The sequence below is a fragment of the Pyrus communis genome, chromosome 14 (assembly GCF_963583255.1).
Source record: "Pyrus communis chromosome 14, drPyrComm1.1, whole genome shotgun sequence".
Taxonomy (NCBI): domain Eukaryota; kingdom Viridiplantae; phylum Streptophyta; class Magnoliopsida; order Rosales; family Rosaceae; genus Pyrus; species Pyrus communis.
Genome location: NC_084816.1, coordinates 14592484 through 14614003, shown reverse-complemented (window position 1 = coordinate 14614003; position 21520 = coordinate 14592484). Strand labels below are relative to the sequence as shown.

Here is a 21520-nt window from a genome sequence, read left to right as displayed (position 1 = left end):
CCCCGACCCAAAAACCTGAAACCAAGCTTCAGTTGGGCTTCTCTGGACTAAACCAAGGCCAATTTTCGATAGGCCTGCACCCATGTACAATTTTTGGCCCAAAGCCAGCAGTTATTACTACTAGGCTTCCCAGACCACACGGCATGAGGCCTGCATCCCTCACCAAGGCCCAATCAACCTGCAGCTAAACTGCAGGGCCACTCTCGTATTTTTTGACCCGTATGTCATTATTTTGCTTCTACAATCGACCCTGTTTAGTCCCGATATATTGAACTAATTAAAAATGACCTACAGTCTATTAGTCTGATAATTAATCCAAAATTATTGACCTAAAGATCACTTTTGGACATTAACGATTTAATAATTTATTTTTATACTTTGAACCGTTGACATCCTTTCGTAGTCCTGAAGCTCTCACACTTGAGTTCCCGTAGCAACTCAAATCCACTACACTTAAATTAGCATATTGCATTCTATGTTCTTGCAGGAACCTCTCCTTTATGAACTAAACGTTCACAAAACTAAATTGAACCTGTAGTTTCATATTTAGTGCCTTTGAAACCTGAAGTTTTCATTCAAAACTTACCACATGAAACTTGTAGCTTTCATGCATAAATTAAACCAATACATATCTATAGAACCCAAATGTTGTACGATATATATCTATGGATCACCATATAACTAACCACGTTTTTGTTGTACCCTCGATCTCACCGCTTTGGAAGTATCTGGAAGAAACTACTTGAAGTGGGTTCAAAACGTGAAGCTCCAACTTACTGCAAAGGGTATTAGAGCCACCATCGAGGCACCTATCAACGATAAACCTGTCAACGAAGCTCAAAAAGCTAATGCAATGATCTTCATTCGAAGACACATCCATGATGCACTGCAGTCTGAGTACCTCGATGAGGAAGACCCACGCTCCCTCTAGCTTGCTCTGGCCGACCGTTTCAATCACCAGAAAGACATTTATTTGCTTGAAGCAAGACATGACTAGCAACATCTTTGCTTCAAAGACTTTAAATCCGTGAATGAATACAACTCTAAAGTTTATAGAATTCGATCATTTTTGAATTTCTGTAAAGTAGAATTAACTGAATCAGATCTCTTGGAGAATACCCATTTGACCTTCCATGCCACCACTATTATCCTGCAGCAACAATATATAGCACATAAGTTCACCAAATTTTCGGATTTGATCTCTGTTTTACTTTTCGCTAAAAAGCAGAACCAGCTTTTGATGAAGAATCATTAAGCTTGACCGGCTAGCTCGAACGCCGCGCCTGAAGCGCATGTGACAAATTCTAGCAGCCACAAACAACGTAAAAATTATCATGGCCGTGGCAATGGGCAGCAATCCCAACCACGGGCCCAAGGTCCACTGAGTTAAGGCCCACCCTAGGGAGGAAATTTGACCCAGAAGCGCTAACCCTTTGCCCCTAAGGCCCCAAACTTCAAGAAGGGAAAATATATCGTCCAATCGACTTCCACTGAAATGGACATGTGCAATAGCTGTGAATCAAAAGATCATTGGTCAGGCATATGCAGAGCTACCCCCGAGGCCATTGCCAAGTATCATTCCTGTCGTGAGTCTAACTTTCCATATGTGGAACATCCGGAAAATGCTACTACATCCATGGAGATATCAGATTTTCAAGAGGCATAGCTCCTATGGACGAATAAATTTTAGACATGTTTTATGGTGTTTTACCCCTAGTGGCCGAACCCATTAGGAGTGGCCAAACCTTCCTTCTTATTTTTCTAGGTTATGGTTTAATTTTGGACAATTTTTCTAAGTATTTGGAATAATTTGTTTGGTTTTGGTTTGTTGTGAATTATGGATAATTGTTTTATGGATATTATTTCTCGAATTGATTAATTGAATGAATGAATTTATATTTATGCATGTGACCAATTCAATCAATTTATTTCTAGGTATATGTCTAGTGAGGAAGTTAGTTGTCGGGCTGATACTGCTACCACGCACACCATATTGCGTGAGCGATACTATTTTACTAACTTTGTACCTAAGTAAGCACCCTTGACAACTCTCTTAGGCTCATCCAACCTGATTGAAGGATATGGAAAGGCCCATATCATGTTGTCGAATGATACTGTCTTAACCATTAAAGAAGCCCTATATTCTCCACGTTCCAAAAAAAACGTTGCTAAGTTTTACAGATATTTGAAATAATCAATATCATATTGAAACCATTGAAGATAATGGATCTAAATTTCTTTGTATCACTTCGTACGAATATGGCCATAAACGTATTCACGAGAAGTTGGAACGTCACCTGAGTGGGTTGTACATAACAACCATTTGCGGCATAGAAGCCCACCATGTGGCCGGCCCTATGCCTGAGTTCCAGAGCACTCTTGACACACCCCGACCCAGAAAGTCCACTTGGACCCTGAATCGAGCTGTGCTGGCCGACACCTGGAAGGTGACGAAGCCATAAAATGTGATAGTGTATAAAAAGTGAATAAATTTGAATCTAAAAGTGTTTAAGTACCAGAGTGCGCTATGAGTGGGAGCGAACCCATTTCACACGCGATGTCAGAGCATAAGTAAGGTACAGTAGTGTGGGTAAGAATCATACCCTCAGAAATATCCATTAATACTAAGATTCACCACAGATTCTTGTCGATACAAACTCAGCAGCTAAAACCTGGAGGGCACCAAACAGAAGGTGTGAGTAAGCAATAAAATCAAGCTTCCCAAAGTTACTACCTCTTTAAAAGTAATGCCCCTAAATGTAAAACCCGTATCGTTTTCCATAAGATAGTACAACATATATACATATATCCAAACCATACTCAGAAATGACCAAAACCACGGTTTGCCATCAAATCCACCATACATTAATAAGTAGGCCAAATGAACTAAATCAATACAAAGTGATATATCAGTCAGAGTCATCTAAAATGACGTGTACAACTTATCCATATCTCATCAATCATGGCTAGCATATAAGTCGGAGTCACCTATAGTGACCTGTACGACTTATCCATATCTCATCAATCCTGGCTAGCATATAAGTCGGAGTCACCTATAGTGACATGTACGACTTATCCATATCTCATCAATCCTGGCTAGCATATAAGTCGGAGTCACCTACAGTGACCTGTACGACTTATCCATATCTCATCAATCACTTATCCATATCTTATCAATCATGGCTAGCATATAAGTCGGAGTCACCTATAGTGACCTGTACGACTTATCCATATCTCATCAATCCTGGCTAGCCAATAGCTCAATAAGTATACCTGCACATGAGTCGGAACCACCTAAAGTGGTCTGTACGACAGGACTGGGTGTAAATAAATACGCTCAAGTGCTACGATTACGTGAAGACTGGGCGAATAATCGCAGGTCACCTACGAGTCGGAACCACCTAAAGTGGTCTGTACGACATGACTGTGCACCTACCTTGAATCCAAGGTGAGCGTAAGGTGCGGGAGGTGAACATCACGTGAAGGACTGTGCCCTGGCCACGGGCGGGAGCACTAACACCGGGGTGCAGGTTTATGAGCTATACTATGTCTCAACACAATCGTACTCACTACCATCACTAACATCAACATATACTCACCTGAAGCTTACCTGGGTGTCCTGCGTCTACCTTTGCACTTGAAAGCATTCCCAATAATTATATGCAAGTAGTATACATATGGATATACCATGATGCAATCTAAAACTCAACCATGTTGTAGCATTTTCAATCATAAACAATACGGTGTGAAATGTACAATCAATAACGCTCTACTCCCGAACTACTTATTTTCAGGGATAATTATCCAAAATAACCCAATTAACACTAATTAACTAACTAATTCACAAAACTAAAACTTGTCTTTATCAATTTCCTTCGCATTACTCAATTTCCCAAATAAGGCTTTTGTCTCAAATATTTTATGGCTGCATCTAACGTCTCGTTAGACTGCCTACGTACCCTAAATAGGGATCAAGCCATTCGTAGTTCATATAGGTACTTCAAGCATTCACAATAATTATATGAAGGTAATATACCTAATCAATTTAAAAGTATCGATAGAACTCTCAATAATATGCACAATAAAAAGGAAAAGATCCACTCACCTGGAGTCCACGCTATACTTCTCTAGCACGCGCATCGAGGCGTCCTGAATGATCGATCCCTGCCACGAAGTCCAAAAGTGGACGGAAGATGGTCAATTTTGCCCACGAAGCCGGCGGGTGCCTAAAACTTCCCGACGTCGATTCGTCGTCTACGGTGGTCCAACGGGGTCAAGGTTGGTTGGGTTTTGCTCCTGGGATGATGGGCTACAAAGCCCAAGTGGTGGCATCGGCCATTGCTTTGCCGATTTGCCGGAAAATCGAGAAGGGTGGCCGGAGCACCATTAATTTTCGTCAACTTTCGTGGCCTCAAACTTCCACATCCCATGGTTAATCAAGGTGGTTCTTGGGTGGGTTTTGTAGAGGGGAATGAGAGCTTCAAGATGGTGGTGGTGGCATCGAAAAACTCCACCGGAGTTGGCCGGAATCGGCCTTGGAAAATGGGCACCCGCGGTGGGTGCGGGTGGACGAAAACCCATTTCCCTTTTTCTTTTTTTTTTTTTTTTTTTTTTTTTTTTTTTTTTTTCCCTCCATTTCTGATTGGGCTTCCCCCACAAAGTGGGGTTTTAATTTAAATAAACACTAACCTTGAATAACCAATTTCGAACGTCCGTAACTATACCGTTATAATCCGGACTCGCAAACGGCTTTCGCCTATAAGTTCGTACCAATGAGTACTACGAGGATATGCTAAAAGAATAAGTCCCACATCTTTCAAGTCAATGGTCAACGGAAGTCAAAGTCCTTGCCTCTAGGGCAATTTCGTAAATTCACGCTTTTAAAATAAAATAAAAACGTAAAATTTGGAACGGGTTGTCACAACTCTGCTACTTTGGCATGACCGTGTGGGACATCTCAAACATGACATGATGCACCGTATCCTCAAATCATCACATGGGCATCATTTACCTCCCTACGTTGGATTCCCACCATGCAAAACGTGTTCTTTAGGGAAGTTAAATACTCAACCCTCGATTACAAAGATTATTCACGACCCTCATAAGTTCCTTCAGAGGATTCAAGGGGATATTTGTGGACCTATCCAACCAACATGCGGACCATTAGATATTTTATGGTGTTGGTTGATGCATCGATACAATGGCCACATGTTTGCCTGTTGTCCACATGCAACACTGTATTTGCGAAACTCCTAGCACAAATTATTAAGCTAAGAGCTCACCACCCTGATTATTCGATTAAGTCGATTCGACTGAATAACGTTAGAGAGTTTACGTCACAGACTTTTGACGATTATTGCATGTCATTAGGGATTAAAGTGGAACATCATGTACCCCATGTTCACACCCAAAACGGCCTGTTATAAGCTTTCATTAATCGCCTTCAATTGATAGCTCGGACTTTGGTAATGTGAACCAAACTACTAGCATCTGCCTGAGGCTATGCAATATTGCACGCAGCTATGCAGGTCCGCATGAGGCCCACCGCTACCCAACCTCATTCACCATTACAGTTGGTTACTGGATACGATTCTGACGTCTCGCATTTACATGTGTTTGGGTGCGTAGTTTATATGCCAATAACGCCGCCACTACGTACCAAAATGGGTCATCAGAGAAAAATGGGAATATATGTCAGTTATGATTCGCCATCAATTGTTCGCTATTTAGAACCCTTGACAGGAGATCTCTTTGCTGCACGTTTTACAGATTGTCACTTTGATGAGATAGTCTTTTCATCATTAAGGGGAGATAAACATGCTAAAGCTCTAGTAAAATGTCGCGAATTGTCGTGGTATGCTCCCACTATGTCTCATTTAGATCCCCGTACTGCCCAATCTGAAACTGAGGTGCGACGAATTATAGATCTTCAGAGCATTGCTCAGATCATGCCAGATTTTTTTACTGATCTAGCAAAGGTGACAAGATCACATATACCTACTCCAAACACACCTGCAAGGATAAATGTACCCCTTGTACGTCATAATCTTGCCTGGGAAAGTCGGACCGTCCCTAAAGGTGGGGAGCCGTACCTTCCACGCAGTCCGGTACATTGGCAGCTAGCCAATCATTTGCTCTGACCCTGAAGCATGGTAGACCCCTTGGTTCAAAGGATTCACAACCCCGGAAGAGGAAACCGGCACCAACTAATGACCTTAGTTTAAATCTGACCATTGCTCACTCATCCGTTCCAATGCATGAGGTTATTCTAGATTATAGTGATGTCTTAGATGAGACAAATCGACCTCCCAGGAATCGTGAGATTTCGGTCCACTACGCAGTATTGGATTAGGTTTCGAATCGGAATAAGATGATCGTTGACGATGCATTTGCATACACAATAACTACTGGCATCATGCTTAGCGATGACATTAAACTACATTTCGTTGATGAATGCCAACATAGAACAGATTGGTCAAACTGGAAACAAGCAATCCAGGTCGAACTTGATTTGCTTGCAAAACATAAGGTGTTTGGACCTATAGCTCCTACTCCACCACATGTGAAGCCCGTGGACTACAAGTGGGTTTTCGTAAGGAAACATAATGAGAAGAATGAAATAGTGCGATACAAAGCATGCCTCGTAGCCCAAGGCTTCTCTCAACGCCCTGGGATTGATTATGAGGAGACATATTCCCCCGTAATGGATGTCATAACATTCCGCTACGTAATCAAATTGGTAGTTTCAGAAAAACTGAATATGCAGCTTATGGACGTGGTAACCGCATGTCTCTATGAGGATCTAGATACGGAAATCTACATGAAAGTTCCAGAAGGACTTCCATTGACTGGTTCAAATAGTTCTAAACCACGGAACACTCTCTCTATTAGATTGAGGACATCACTTTACAGATTGAAACAATCCTGGTATAACCGTCTAAGTGAATATTTGACAAGTTAGGGTTATATGAACAACGAATTATGCCCATGCGTGTTCACAAAGAAGTCACATTCTGGATTTGCGATCGTTACAGTTTATGTCGATGACATGAACCTCACTGGAACTCTAGCAGAGCTTGAGGAAATTGCCGCTCACTTGAAATCGGAATTTGAGATGAAAGATCTTGGGAAAACTCTATATTATCTCGGCCTGGAGATCAAGCATTGTTCGGATAGAATCCAAATACATCAATCGAACTACACCCAGAAGGTGTTATGATGTTTTAATAAGGATAAAGCAAAGCCTTCGAGTACACCTATGGTCGTTCAGACTCTAAATGCTAAACGAGATCCCTTCCATCCAAATGAGGAAGAGGAAGAGATTTTGGAACCCAAAGTTCCATACCTAAGTGCAATTAGGGCTTTATTGTACTTGGCTCAATGCATTAGACCCGACATCTCCTTCATTGTTAATCTTTTAGCAAGATACATCAATGCGCCCACACGCAGACACTGGAATGGTATTAAAGACATTTTCTGCTACCTCAAGGGTATGATAGATTTGGGCTTGTTATATACCCGCGAATCTTCGAGAGTTGCCGCCCTTATCAGTTCTCGGATTAATTCCTGCCTTGTTGGTTACACAGATGCTGGATATCTGTTTGACCCACATAGTGTATGTTCTCAAACAAGCTATGTCTTTACCGTTGGAGACACTGCTATATCTTAGAGGTCTATCAAGTAAACGCTAGTTGCGACTTCTTCGAATCATGTTGAGATTTTCGCCCCGTATAATGCATCACGTGAGTGCTTTTAGTTTAGAGCAATCATGGAACATATTCGAAGCACTAGTGGTCTTACTTCCATCGTTGACCTTCTTACAACGATCTTTGAAGACAATGGAGCATGTATCGAGCAGTTAAAGAAGGGATACATCAAGGGAGACAACACCAAGCACATAGCGTCGAAGTTCTTTTATTCTCATGAGCAACAACAACATCAAGACATTGAAGTTAAGAAAATCCATTCCCAGGACAACCTGGCCGATCTCTTCACCAAGTTATTGCCCAAGTCTACTTTTCAGAAGCTCGCCCAAGGAATCGGTATACGTAAATTATCTGAGTTGAATCGCTTGTAGTTCTCTTATTTGGAAGTTATGTCTAACTCATAGGGAGTATCCAGAAGCATACTCACTTGATCTTAATGTACAATTTTTCCTACGACTAGGAACATTTTTCCCACTGGGTTTTTGCTATCTAATGAGGTTTTTAATGAGGCACCCATCATGGGATGATCATACTCCGTTGAGTTCACTACTTTCGTCATGTTTGAAGTTTGTTTAATACATTATGCATACTTCTCACTTTTCTCCTTATTCTATGGGTTTTCCCTATACCTTGGGTTTTACCATAGCAAGGTTTTGTGAGTTTTACTACCAATGCATACTTTCTTTAAATTTAAGACTTGCATTCACCTGTTGTGCTGACGACTTCATCAACTGTTCTACCTTATCTGCTAAAGATCTGATGCAAAGTTTTGTTGAGCATTTACACGCTCAAGGGGGAATGTTGCAGTCATATTTGGAATATGAATGTGATTGTGTAAATCCTAAATGTATCTAGGGATATCTTTTATATTCCCTTTAGTAGTTTAATTCCTATTAAGAGTTGTAATCTTAAAAGGGTAAGAATTTAACATATCCTACTACTATAAATAAAGGCACAATAGGGTGATACAACACACACCTCACAATTAAATCTCTCTCTCACTGTTGCCGGCCTCCCTTTCTCTATTCCTTTAGAATAGCTCAGTTAAATAGGCCTACAACATGTAGGATAAAATAATGGGAGACGTGACTGTGAGTGTGAGTGGATTTGAAAGCGCGTGTGATGTTGTGGACGATTTTCATGAGCGGCTATATCGTACTCTGCTTAGGTGCTATGTGGTTGGTCACTATCTCAATTAATTTTTAGAGGTATTTTAATACAAACACCTGAGTTTTGAATTTCATAGACTAAACATCTATGCTTTTCAAGTTTTTGATTCAACATTTTTTATATTAATCAACAGACAACAGACTTTTTGTTAATTCAAAATCATGTGATTTAGTAATATCTACAATAATAAATATTTATCTCTGATTCAATTAAAAGTTGCTTTAGAGACTTATCTACAAAAAAACAAAACTATCTAGAGCATTGTGTATGAATCAAACATATTTTTAAACATTCCAAAATGATGAATATTCATTTTAATATGGTTTATAATTGGGTACGTTTTAATTTGGGGTTGGTACGTTTTCATTTGATGTTGGTACGTTTCATTTGACGTTGCACGTTTTCATTTAACATTGGTACGTTTCCATTTGGCGTGGGTGTACATTTAGATTTGAAAAGTATAACTTTTTAGACTTAAATATAGTTGAAATTGTTTAAAATATATAGCAGATATTTAAATGTAAATTAATTTCAATTAATCTGAAGTAGTTCAAGTTAGAGTATCTTAATCAAATGTTTCAAAAGCTTAATCAAAAGCTCAAAAAGCATAAATGTTTAGTCTATAGAAGTCTAAAATGAGGCATCTAATTCTAATATGCATTTAAAAATAAATAAAAAAATGACGCCACTTAATACTACGGTTTAGTGGTATTCCTCTTCATATGTAAGGGGTATTAGGTTCGATTCTCGCTAAAGGCAAATTTGAATCACATTATTGCTAGCTCACTGTTAGGCTAAGACCATCCCTTCCCTCTTAGTGTAAATAATATCGTTTGTTCTAAAGAAAAATAATGGCACCTAACTCTGCCTAGACGCTTTGCCTAGCCCAAAAATACTTGCTTAGAATGGTTTACTGTCACAACTCACTTAGATAGAAAATAGTTACCTGTCACTTTGCATTTTGTTTTTTTTTTTTTTTCTTTTTTGAACAAATGATAATATTTACACTAAGGGAGGTTGAACATTACAATGGACTTGCCATAATAATTTGATTTAATTTCTCATTTGACGAGAATTAAACCTAAAGCTTTTCACTGATTAAATTAAATAAATAATGAAATGCATTCGGTGCTTCTGTTTGGCCCTCATTATCTTTCACTGGACTACTTATTAATGTAATCTTGTGTTTGTTATATGCAGGGACTAAATTTAATGAGTTAAGAGGGGACTCGCATGAACGCCCACCCTGCCTGGGGAAACCAGGGGACTGCTAAGGCCTTGGCTTCGTCTGCTCGCGTCTATATGTGCTCTCTGTTCTCATCGCCTACACTTGCATGGGGGAAGGCTAACATAGTTCTCTCAACTTTTCTTTTAAACAACGATGCTATACTCCAAATGCAAAAATTCTGAGACGCCTATACAAACACAAACCCTTGATCATCCCCATACTTTTTTATTTTTCTGGAGATATCTGTACAATATCATTGCAAGTTGTACCAATACAAATAAATCAAGCAGACTAGAGAATCTCAAACTTGTGAAACTGTTTCATACTCTTACCAACAATCTAAAATCTAATTAGTTAGTTTGATTGAAAGAATAAATAGCATCTGCTGTCTATCGTCCATCGTCCCTAACACGAAACTAATCCTCTCCTAATAATTGTTAGCATCACCTAATTGAACTAAGTCCAAACCTAAACAACGTCAGATAGCAACTCCACCAGGTACGCAGCCTCAGGTCGTCCTCAATGGTTTCACGTTACAAGCACAACTCTTATAAAGATAATTAAAAACCTGCAACAAGAGAAAAATAACACATGAGTATCCAGAACAAATGTCCTCTATCACGAGATGCAACAGTAAACAATAGGTAACCGCCACAGTCACACATGACAGTAAAAAAACAATAAGCCATCACATAGTGCACAGAACACACACATACAGATCTTGTAGCAAGAAGGGGACATTCTTTTTCCTATGTTGTACCGCTTCTGCCTCTTTTGTCAGTTCCTTTGCTCTTTATGATGGTTCTTCATATATGGCATTGTTGCCATAACTTCACACAGGAAAGTAACTTACCTCACGATATTCCCCTTCGCCTAAGAAAATGGTTTCCTTCACTGTCACCGAAAATCTCGAGCTGAGGATCCTGAAACCCATTCCTTCCCACAACTCTGCCTTCAATTTTAATCAATGAAGTATCTTAACTAATAAGAATGCCTTCGTGTAGAAAGAACAAATAGAACACTGATGTACCCATCTTGCAATAATGCCAAAAGTGTTCAATTGCATGTGATCTGCAAATCGTACAAAGGTAATTGGTAAGTATCTCACAAACTTTGAACTACCAATGACAAATATTTTCACTCCCCCATCAACTACTCAACTTCTTCTAAACGACTTTTTTCAATTTTATATGAAACATAAACTTTACTTGAAAGAAAATTATAAGAAGCCACAATACAGATGAGGTGTCATCGACCTCAAAACCCAAACAGATTATAACTTCAAGTACAAACCCCTCCAAAAAAAGGATAATAAGAAATTAAAGTTGGCACTAGGAGGAACACCTACTAAATTCTTTGACAAAGAACACCGAGCAGAAGCTAAAAATTTAATACCAAAGAACTTCTCAACGCCTTGGAGGTTACTGTTCATTATTATTGTTGTTATTATTTTAATAAAAACCAAATCATTACAAGAATGGCCAGGGGTTAAGCGCACTGTTGATAGTAACGGTTAGAATGAAGGAAACTGAACCAATTACAATTTAATATGATATAAGCCCAAATTAAGAGACATAGATGTTCATTGTACGGATGCTATTACATCAACACAACCGGCACAATTTATTAGAGCCAAAGTTTAAAACGCATATATACCTCACTTAAAGGTGGGACGGAGTTAGGTACTTCCTCAGCACAATCAACGGTACCATCAATTTGAGCTTCAGCCAATTGAGGGACATCAGTTTTCACATCTTCCAAGTGGGGGCAGATAGGAGGGTTCCCTTCACGACACATGTGGCACTTAAATCCAATCAGCTTACCAATGTTCTCCGAATTCAGTCCAAAAGCATCACCGTGAAACCACACTGCATGGTAGAAAAGGTAGTGAAGGATATGTTAAAATATGTAAATTGAAGAGGAATTGGATCCAAACTGTGGAGACTAATAGCATTATGGCATACCAAATCAGAGAGCCAACAATTCAGCTAAAACTTGCTGAAATCATGATAACAATATAACTAGAATTACATTTAAAACTACACTTGCATTGCTAAGTCATTTACCTCCACATATTTCACAAGAAATATAATTTAAAGAAGACGAATATCTTGCTTCACAACAAAGGTGGCATTTGAGTTGATCAAGAATGGTTGACGCACATTCTGAATGCACAAGGAGTTTCTTATCCCTAAAATGCATAACACGTTCATCACTTGGCTTTCTGGACAACAGCAGACCATTAAGCCAGTAACTGTGATAAACTTGTGTTCTCTTCTTCTGCCATGTAGCTTTATTTGGTTTCTTATATGTGCCCTTATTGGATTTGCCCTTTTTCCCTTTCTTGCGTTTGCTATGCCTTTTATTTTGCACCGGTAAACATTTAGCTTTTCTAGGAGAACGACGTAGGGGTACACTTGCTGGAACTGTTTTGCTATTTTTCAATCTTACTTGTCGTCCTCCAGCTAAAGCTTTTTTTTTGTTTTTCAAACGCATCGATCTGCGACCTGTTTGAGAATTTGTACACTTTTGTGACTGTACTTTCCCTCCTTTCGGTTTACATTTATGTGGCTGTACTTTCCCTCCTTTTGTTTCAACTTTCCTTCTTTTTGTGTCAATCTTCGGACGCAATCCCTTCTGGCATCGGTGGCATGTATATTTATACCGAGCCACCACTGCCCCAGCAGACTTCCTGGCATGGCTTTTGTGAAAAAATCCTGAAATTTTATACCTTACAATGTTAAGACAATGAAAATCCCTGACAGGCATCAAGCATAAAGTTGTAGGGGCACCCTTCATTCATTAGAAAGTAACGAAAAAACATGCTGTGTCAATAAGTAATGCCGCCTCTTAATGGGTCTAACTTGTATGTACATCAAAAGTCAAAATGAAAAATAACAGAAAGAACCGATATTACTACTTCAACATAGTTGCCAAAATGAAATGGAAACAATACGGAAAGAACTGTCCACAGAAAAGAACTCCAACAATGATTCAGAACATTAACAGGAGCATAATTATCAACCAAATAAAGTTGGATAGTGTTCCATATGAAGTCTAGTGTCACAAATAGTTCCCATCAATGGTACATATTACATATTTACTTTCTATCAGTTACTTTCAAGCATGAAAGATAACTACAGGGCTCCGTGGAGAAGCCTGAAGGAGGGCCAAGAGGAAAGCAAAAAACCATTAATGGAGAATTTAATATACTGGGATTATAAGGCCTTTAATCGTGAGGTTGATGAGTTGATAAAATAAATAAAAGCTTGAAGACTTCACAAAATACTAATACCATGTGTTCCACCAGCAATGTTACAAAATAACATAACAAAGGAACAATGTTTTAAAAAACTAGTATTGAGGCTAGCCTAGGCGGTTTTTAGGTGGGGCTATCAACAAAACGCCTCTGCCCAGCGGGAGTGGGCTTTAGACTAGCCTAAATGTTTGGGAGACGCGCCTGAGGTGTTGTTGAGGTGCCACCTGGGCGTTTGAATTTCTTATTTTTCTTTCAAAAAGGCCAAACCCAAAACAATGTCGTTTTGGGTAGGGTTTTCATAATATTCATGCTAATTTTATGTTTCTAACTTAGTTTCTATTAGTTTATTACAACTTTATGATGAGAATTAGAGAAATAATAATAATAATAATAATAATAATAATAGTCAAATATTTGATTGCTTGGCATGCTTGCTTGATTGTTTGACAAAGTATTAAAAAATTATATATATACAGGCCCTTTAAGGGAAGGGAAATGGGGACACCCTCTTGACCATTAGATTTGACTTTAATGAAATTCTGTGGCTGAGATTAAATCACAGGCCACAGAATCTCAACCACAAGATTTCATTAAAGCCAAATCTAACGGTTAAGAGGATGTCCCCATTTTTTTTGTAAAATGGGGCATCCTCATTTTTTTTTGCAAAATGGGGATCCCTTCCCTTAAAGGCTTCCAATATATATATATATATATATATATATATATATATATATATATATATATATATATATATATATATATATTATAATGGAAAAAGGAAAAAACCGAGAGGGAGGGAGGAAACCGCACCTTTGCAAGACTGGCAACTCACAGCTTCCCTGTTATATTGAAAATAAGCTTATATAAGATGATTGGTAAAAACATAAGTAATACAACATTTAACATGTACCATGACAATATAATCTCAAGAATTGGTCCCTTAACAAGACTAGGAAGCCACAAGAGATGCCCATCTATTCATATCATAGAACTTACTCCTCAAACATCACAACTATGAATCTTCCAAATACCTCAATTTTTCTTAACAGGAACCTCAATGTTTTTTGACAGATGAACCCATGTGAAAGGCTTACGATACTCCACTAGTTTAACGTTCATTTCTATCCAGTAGATATCAGACGTAAAATTATCTCAAACCGATTTTGAAAATCAACAGTTCCAGAAAAAGGAATTTCCTAGTTTATTTTAATCGGAAGCAAACGAGCTATTTTGGGAAATATAAGCAATGACAGGCACAATACGAAATGAAAGTACATGGAGAATAACAAATTTTTATTACCTTATCAGGACATCTTTGTTGCAGTGTGCACATTTATAATACTCAGATCTTTCAGCTTTCGAAAACAAATACATAAATCCCTTTTCTTCCCGGGGCCTCTTTGTTACTCTAGCAACCTCAAGAACTTTACCAGATTTCACATCAGTACACTTGCGGGCAATCCTTTTCTCCTCAAAACTTTTCAAAAGATGCAAGGGAAGATATGATTCATCCAGCCAATACTTTTTCTTCTCACTAGACAGTTCTTCAACCAAAGAACCAAATCCCTTCACAATGTCAGGGATAGCTCTTCTCTTACCAAAATCAAGAAGATACTTAACTGCTCCCCCTTCAGAGCACTTCCTGCGGACAATAACTTTCTTGAACAGCTTGATTGATTTTCTAGATTCTTTGTCCAATGTTGGCAGAGGATGTGAATTCTCAATATCATCCCATCTAATGTTTGAATCAAGCTCTCTAACCTGAAACAATAACAATTTTTACGGACCCAAATTTCTAGACTACTTATTCAAGAGAGTGAATTATCATGGGGACCCAAAAATGTTAAAACTGAATCACTCAGCTTTGGGGCCAATCAACAAAAGAGAAAAACTAAATATTTAAGAAGCCAGTGAAACATCTAAACATCGCCATTTTAAACGAAAAGGTATGGAAAATATACCTGTAAAGCAAGCTGTTCTGCACTAGTTGAGGCCTCAACAGCAGCTCGCCAGGCAACAGATTTGCTTCTCTTAGCATATTCTGAATTCTCAGGATATAATATACCCAGTATCTTTGTACACCCAGCTGCAGAATATTATAACTTCGAATCAATTGAGAATAATTATTCAGATGATGATTTAACTGTAAAAACTAATTACACATAATAAATAGAAATAAAAAATAGCAGACCTTGTCTGGCAGCCTTGGAAGTCAAGGAATGAGGCAAAACCTTCCAACTGAAAACCTGACGAGAAAGCCTACCACCCCTCCACCAAAACATTCCCAATCCACTGGCAGCATTTAAAGAGGGGTTGGACTCACTATCTGAACACTTGGGCCTTCTTCTGCTACGTAATGAAGTCACAACATGAGAAGCTGAACCCATGGTATTAACAGAATCTACATGTTTCAACCAATCTGCTGAAAGTGCACGATGACGCAAATTTGCCTCCAACTGTATCATGTATATCCACCAATGTTAAGAGATGGAATTAAAGAACAAAATCAAGATAGCCAAGCAAGTAATGGTAATACAAAATTCTCTTTGCAATAAATCAATGAGATACATTAAAAAACCAAAAAACCAGAGCATAATAACAACAAGAAGTTGACAGGAACACCAGCTTAAAAGTTTAGCATATGTAAATTAACAAATTTTATACCATAAACAGATTAAAATTAAATAAAATCCTTACCATGAGAAGTAAATATTTAATGGAGGCAATGCCAGATACATCAAGAAGGTATTTACGCCAGAGTTCTGTGTGAAGTGGATTCAACCATGGGCCCAACAGAAGTCCCTGCAGACGATCATGAATAGAGAGGATTTGACAGCTGACATCATTAAGATGACCTTTCCCATTTTTTTTGGATTGAAGGCCAACTCTATCACTATTAGAAGCATCCTTAATAGACCCCATACTCATGATAAACAAGCAATCCTTGTCATCAGCAGGAGCTTTGCAAGAAAAGCACCAACCACATTTCTCTTTCTGTGCACCAGTATTTAGGTTCTCAATATTTGGCCAGAAAAACTTGGAAGATTTTTTTAAAATGGTCTTCATCTGTGCTGATACTATTTCCTCTTCTGTTACTATTTTATCTTCTTTAATTTTGTCTGATGGTTTACGCGTCAACTCCTCAGCAACAGATGAAGCAATTTGGCCAAAACTGTAATAGTTCATATAACCAATTCCACAAAGCATTTCTGAAGTTCCCCCTTTTCTAGCGATTCCTTTTCTGACATGCAAGCTAGCAGATGGTAAAGAACAGTCTTCAGGCTGAAGTCCCACAAAATCAGGTCCATCTGGATCGCACGGCATGACTGACCTTTCCACTTGCATGGTTTCAGCTGACACTTCAGAAGCTATATTTGGAATTGCTGTCACAGTCCCTGAATTCTCTTGCAATTTTCTATCTTCATCAGTCTCCTTCTTAACAGCACATGTTTCTGAAAATGCCAATTGGTACGGGGGCATCAAGCAGCCAATTTCACTATGTGCTCCATCAAAGCTAACAGGAATGTCCCAGTGCTTGCAGATGGCCACTAATATCCCACCATAGAAAAAACCTGAAGACCTTAGCACTTTAATAACTTTATTCAGATCATCTCTGGTGTAATAGTTGAATGCGGACTCGCTACCAAAAGAATCTGATCTGCAAGAGAAACAACCATAAACAGATGAAGCCAAACACACACTCAAATATGATGAGAAGTAGTGGTACATAATTTAGAGATGTAAAATACAACATTTTAAATCTACATTTAATCAACAAATTATTATCCCAAAAGAAAAATGAACATATCATTTCACATAAGGATCTGAGAATAGCTCAACCACTAAAGGCCCATCTGGTAACCATTTTGTTTTTAGATTTGAGTTTTCATTCCATCATTTATTATGCTAAGATAAAGGGAGAGATGTAGGAGAAAGGAAGAATAAAAAAGGGTGGAGGAAGGAATGGTGCAAACAATGTATATGATATGCATGTGGAATGTCACACACAATGAAAACTATAAACCAAACATTGAAAACAACTTTATGATGTTGAGATTCTGAAAGGAAAGAATAAGGATAATAAATAGACAACTTGTGCAGAGGAGGAATCAGAGGAGAAAAGATTCCCTATGTTAATTGACTAGGCAAAATGGAAATAGAGTTGATTGGTCTAGCAATTAATTATTTAAGATCTAAGACCTTGTTCAGTTAGATGTCCTAGGAAGAATCTTTAGATGACTTGTTTTATTACACATTCACCATGACATGACCATGGGACAACCAACCAATTCCACACTTCTTGATAGGTTTTCCAAAATACGTCAATGGAACTCGGTATGATTCATGTTTGTTTCTCATGAATAATGATTTTAAGGAACATGCTTGTGTAGGCGAAAATTAAGAGCAAAATGACCCATGAATAACAAAAATAGCCATCTTTGCTATTAATTAGTAACATCAGCAGCGATATAATACTAACTTACTAAGCCATGTAAAGATGAAAAATGATAGACTTACACCAAAAGGTACCCAAAACTTTTAAAATATAGCCGACCACGAGGATCAATTCCTAATAACTCTGCACCTCGGAGTGACTTCTGCAATTTCATCCAAGGTCTATGCCTGTCAATCAAACACTCAGGGCAGTACCAGTCACCCTCCGGCAAAAGATCATTAGAAACTCCAACACATTTTGAATGATATGCAGCAGGACAGCCATCACAGCAGATTAAATTTCCATCCATCTTACAGAGGCAGCATTCATCACTATTCCAGTCAGTGGTGTCATCATCAACCTCATCATTCGAATTAGAGGTACCAGCAACCTCCACTAGAGCCTTCCTTTTCTTACAAACCTCGTAGTTCAAATTCCGGTCATTGACCATGTCAGGCTCAGCAGCCAAAGACCTTCTATTAATTTCTAACCTCATGGCTTCCACTTCTATCAAATCATCACATAGACACCGCAGTATCTCAACTTTTACAGAAGCAGATTGTGTGTAGTAGTCAGTTTTGTATAACTTGAAGCAACTGAGATCAAAACCTGGCTTCAGTCCCGAACTATGGATCAAGAAATACTCAACCATAAAAATTGGCCACGTAATCAAGTCAAGAAAATCCCAATTAAGACTCCTGCATTGAAGAACACAAAATGTTCACAAATCAATAAAGGAAGTTCCAAGTAACACAAGCGGTGACATCAGATTAATATGTAAATGGGGAAGGGGGTAAGAATATACCTCAGACAATCAGAAGCTGTTTCAGAACCATCATTTGCAAGCCACTCCAAGTGTTTTCTCAGTGTTTGCAAAATAGAAACATGAACATGATCAAATAATGAGCTAGGTGACTTGCACGTCAGTGCAGCCACAAAATCCTCCAACTTGAAGGGACTCAGAAATAATAGAGTGCTAAATGATCTTAAACAAGCATAAATAGAAAAAACATCAAGTATGGGAATTCCATCTAGATTTAAATGTTGTGATGAAGGAGGTAATTCCAGCTCCTGAAAAAGAACACTAGGATTTTCAGCCTCTTCACAACCAGAAATCGATGGTTTTTCCTCTGTTATTGCACTCACTGCAGAAGAGGAAAATGGATCGCTGACAGAAACATGATTTTGAGCAGAACCTCTACGAGCACTTCTCCTCAAAACTGTCTCTGTAGTCGTAGATATCAAATTATCCCGTAGTTTTCTTCTCTTTCTACGGCTACTTTTTTGAATGCATGCACTTCCTGAATCGCCTAGGTTTCCATGAGTCGTTGGAGTGCGGGCCTCATAGAGACTATCTTTCACCGGAACTTCCACCAATCCACTATCATTAATGCAGCTAGTCTCAAAAATCCCAAGAGAATCATCAGCCTTCAGATCCTCAATGGAACAACAATGTGTTTTATCAAGCCGTTCACCAGCTGCACAGTCAATGGGGTCATCAACGCTCTTCATGGGAATATCTTCATTAATATCAATATACACTTCCTTCCAGGTCTCATTAGAATTACCATCGTCAATAACCTTTTCTTCAGCATCTCCACTCCTCTCTTTCTTTAGACTTTCTTCAACCAATTCAAACCTGGGATTAATCTTGAATTTTTCTTCACAGTCACCTTCTGTATCCTTAAATTCCTCATTAACTTCCAAATTCAGATCGAAATCGCATCCCCTCCTCTGAGTTCGGTGGGTGACCACAGCTGAACCCCCCAAACTATCCACATTCTGATCCTCAACAAACTCATCATTCGCATCCAAATTCAAATCAATACAATCTCTTATCTCTGCAATTTCTTCCTTACCAACATTTGGATCAACATTCAAGTCACACCCATCATTCAAATTCATATTAAACCCAGCATTCAAATCAATCCCATTTTTCAAATTATCGACTTGATTCACATCCCCATTAGCAATCAACCTAGTTTCCTGCTCTAGTATCTTATCCACTACATTTCTAGAATCAACATTTTCATTCACAATCCCACTAACCGCAACATTTTTCCTCAAATTCCCTCCAAACCCCAGTTCAACTTCCAATTTTCCCTCAGACCCATCACTCAAATTACAATTTTCATTCAAATCCCCACCAAACCCAGAATCATTTCCAAGAGCAGCATTACCTCGAATTTCTCGCTTCCTCTCAATACGGCGCCGTTTTTTGGGCTTCCGGCCGAGGCGGCTCAGCTTGGCGGCGACCTCCACGAGGTCAGCCTCAGCACCACCACCAAGGAGCAGAGAGACCTCATCGAAGCTCAATTCCTCAGTATTTCCATCTTCATAGACGACCTCGAACAACCCAGATGCGGCGGCGTACGATTTCACAGTTCCGGTGAAAAAACCATGGCCTTTGAACTCTTTCCTCACACTTCTTCCCACGAACTCCATTTCCTGTGATCCGCCAGCCCGAACCCAGTTCAAAAATAGGAAGAAGACCCTCTGCTTTTCTCTCTTTCTCTCTCTAACTGCCTTTTCTTCTAGGGTCGTTGAGAGAGAAAGAGAGAGGAGAGAAGGAAATTTGGTAACTTTCTCTCTCTAGAAATGCCTTCAGCTTACATAGAGGGAGACAACAAAAGGGGTTTGGGTTCTTTTCTTCTCCCTCTCTCTAAAACTGCTCGACTCTGACTACAATTTCCAAAGAGCTGTGAGAGAGAGGAGAGAGAAGGTAAGCGCGACTACTCCCTCTCTCTCTCTCGAAATAAGGGTGAGAAACATCGGAACTTCGTCTCCGTTTCAGGGTGGCATTTCCCCTTTGTTTTTTGTTCTCTATTTGTCAAATGAGCTGCAGCAAAGATAAAATAATAATCTCAATTAAATTTAGAAAGTGTAAGGGATTTTAATTTTTTAATGAATTTAGGGGTATAAAATTAGGATTTTAAGTAATTCTCTGAAATTTAATGTGTATTCAATTAGGATTTTAAGATAATTTATTAAAATTCTTAGAAATTCGGATGTATTCAATTAGAATTTTAAAGAAGTTTATAACATGTGTATTCAATTAGAATTTGAATTTAAAGAATTTGCAAAAGTTAAGGAGTTAAAGGGAATTGTAGAGATTTTATAATGTATTTTAAGCATCCACAAATCTCATCTCTCCCCATGAGATTTCGATGGAATTGAATCAAAATTTTACTTGAAATCTCTATAAATCAATTAAACTACATAAAAATTCATGGATTTATTTATAAATCTCAGTTTATTAGTCGAAATGCCTTCTGAAACTGTCATTGAATCTCAGTTTATCTTTCGAAACTGGTTTTATCTCACTTTGCCCCTTATGTTCATGGACTGTTAAATTTAAGAGTATTTTAGATATTTCAGTTTTTACACATTTATTTACCTTTAGCCTCTACACTAAACAAGTCTCAATTTTATTTTTGACACCTCTAATTCAAACGTATAAATTTTGGGCATTTTTAAAATATATATATATATATATATATATATATATATATATATATATTTTGTCAAAGGGTATTTAAAATAAATTATTGAATCAATAGAAAATTCCAAGCAACAAAATCATTGTATCAACCAAAATAAAGGTTACATTTGTCTATAGAGCCATTTCACTTGTAAGGCATTCATGTATTAGCTCGAAACTTTGTAATTGAGAAATATTCATTACAAAAAAAATCATTATACCATTAAGTTATCCTATCCAA

General features: G+C 38.3%; 2 protein-coding genes across 3 annotated transcripts; one reads left to right on the top strand and one right to left on the bottom strand.

The window, feature by feature from the left end:
* The first annotated feature begins 7258 nt into the window (after positions 1-7258).
* On the top strand, positions 7259-7669 carry LOC137714402 (secreted RxLR effector protein 161-like). Its single transcript, XM_068453628.1, has one exon. It carries the CDS (start codon positions 7259-7261, stop codon positions 7667-7669), a length of 411 nt encoding a protein of 136 aa, XP_068309729.1.
* A 2585-nt stretch (positions 7670-10254) lies between these two features.
* On the bottom strand, positions 10255-20622 carry LOC137715016 (DDT domain-containing protein PTM). 2 transcript variants are annotated; one of them, XM_068454215.1, is made up of 11 exons: positions 18604-20622; positions 17882-18496; positions 16061-17021; positions 15555-15819; positions 15325-15449; positions 14664-15124; positions 14174-14202; positions 12171-12821; positions 11761-11972; positions 10821-11175; positions 10255-10672 (listed from the first exon to the last, which is right to left on the bottom strand). In XM_068454215.1, exons 1-10 carry the CDS (start codon positions 20241-20243, stop codon positions 11161-11163), a joined length of 4974 nt encoding a protein of 1657 aa, XP_068310316.1. In that variant the 5' UTR covers positions 20244-20622; the 3' UTR covers positions 10255-10672; positions 10821-11160. The 2 variants fall into 2 exon arrangements, with proteins under 2 accessions (XP_068310316.1, XP_068310317.1); XM_068454216.1 differs by having other exon boundaries at positions 10958-11175.
* Between the last annotated feature and the right edge of the window lie 898 nt (positions 20623-21520).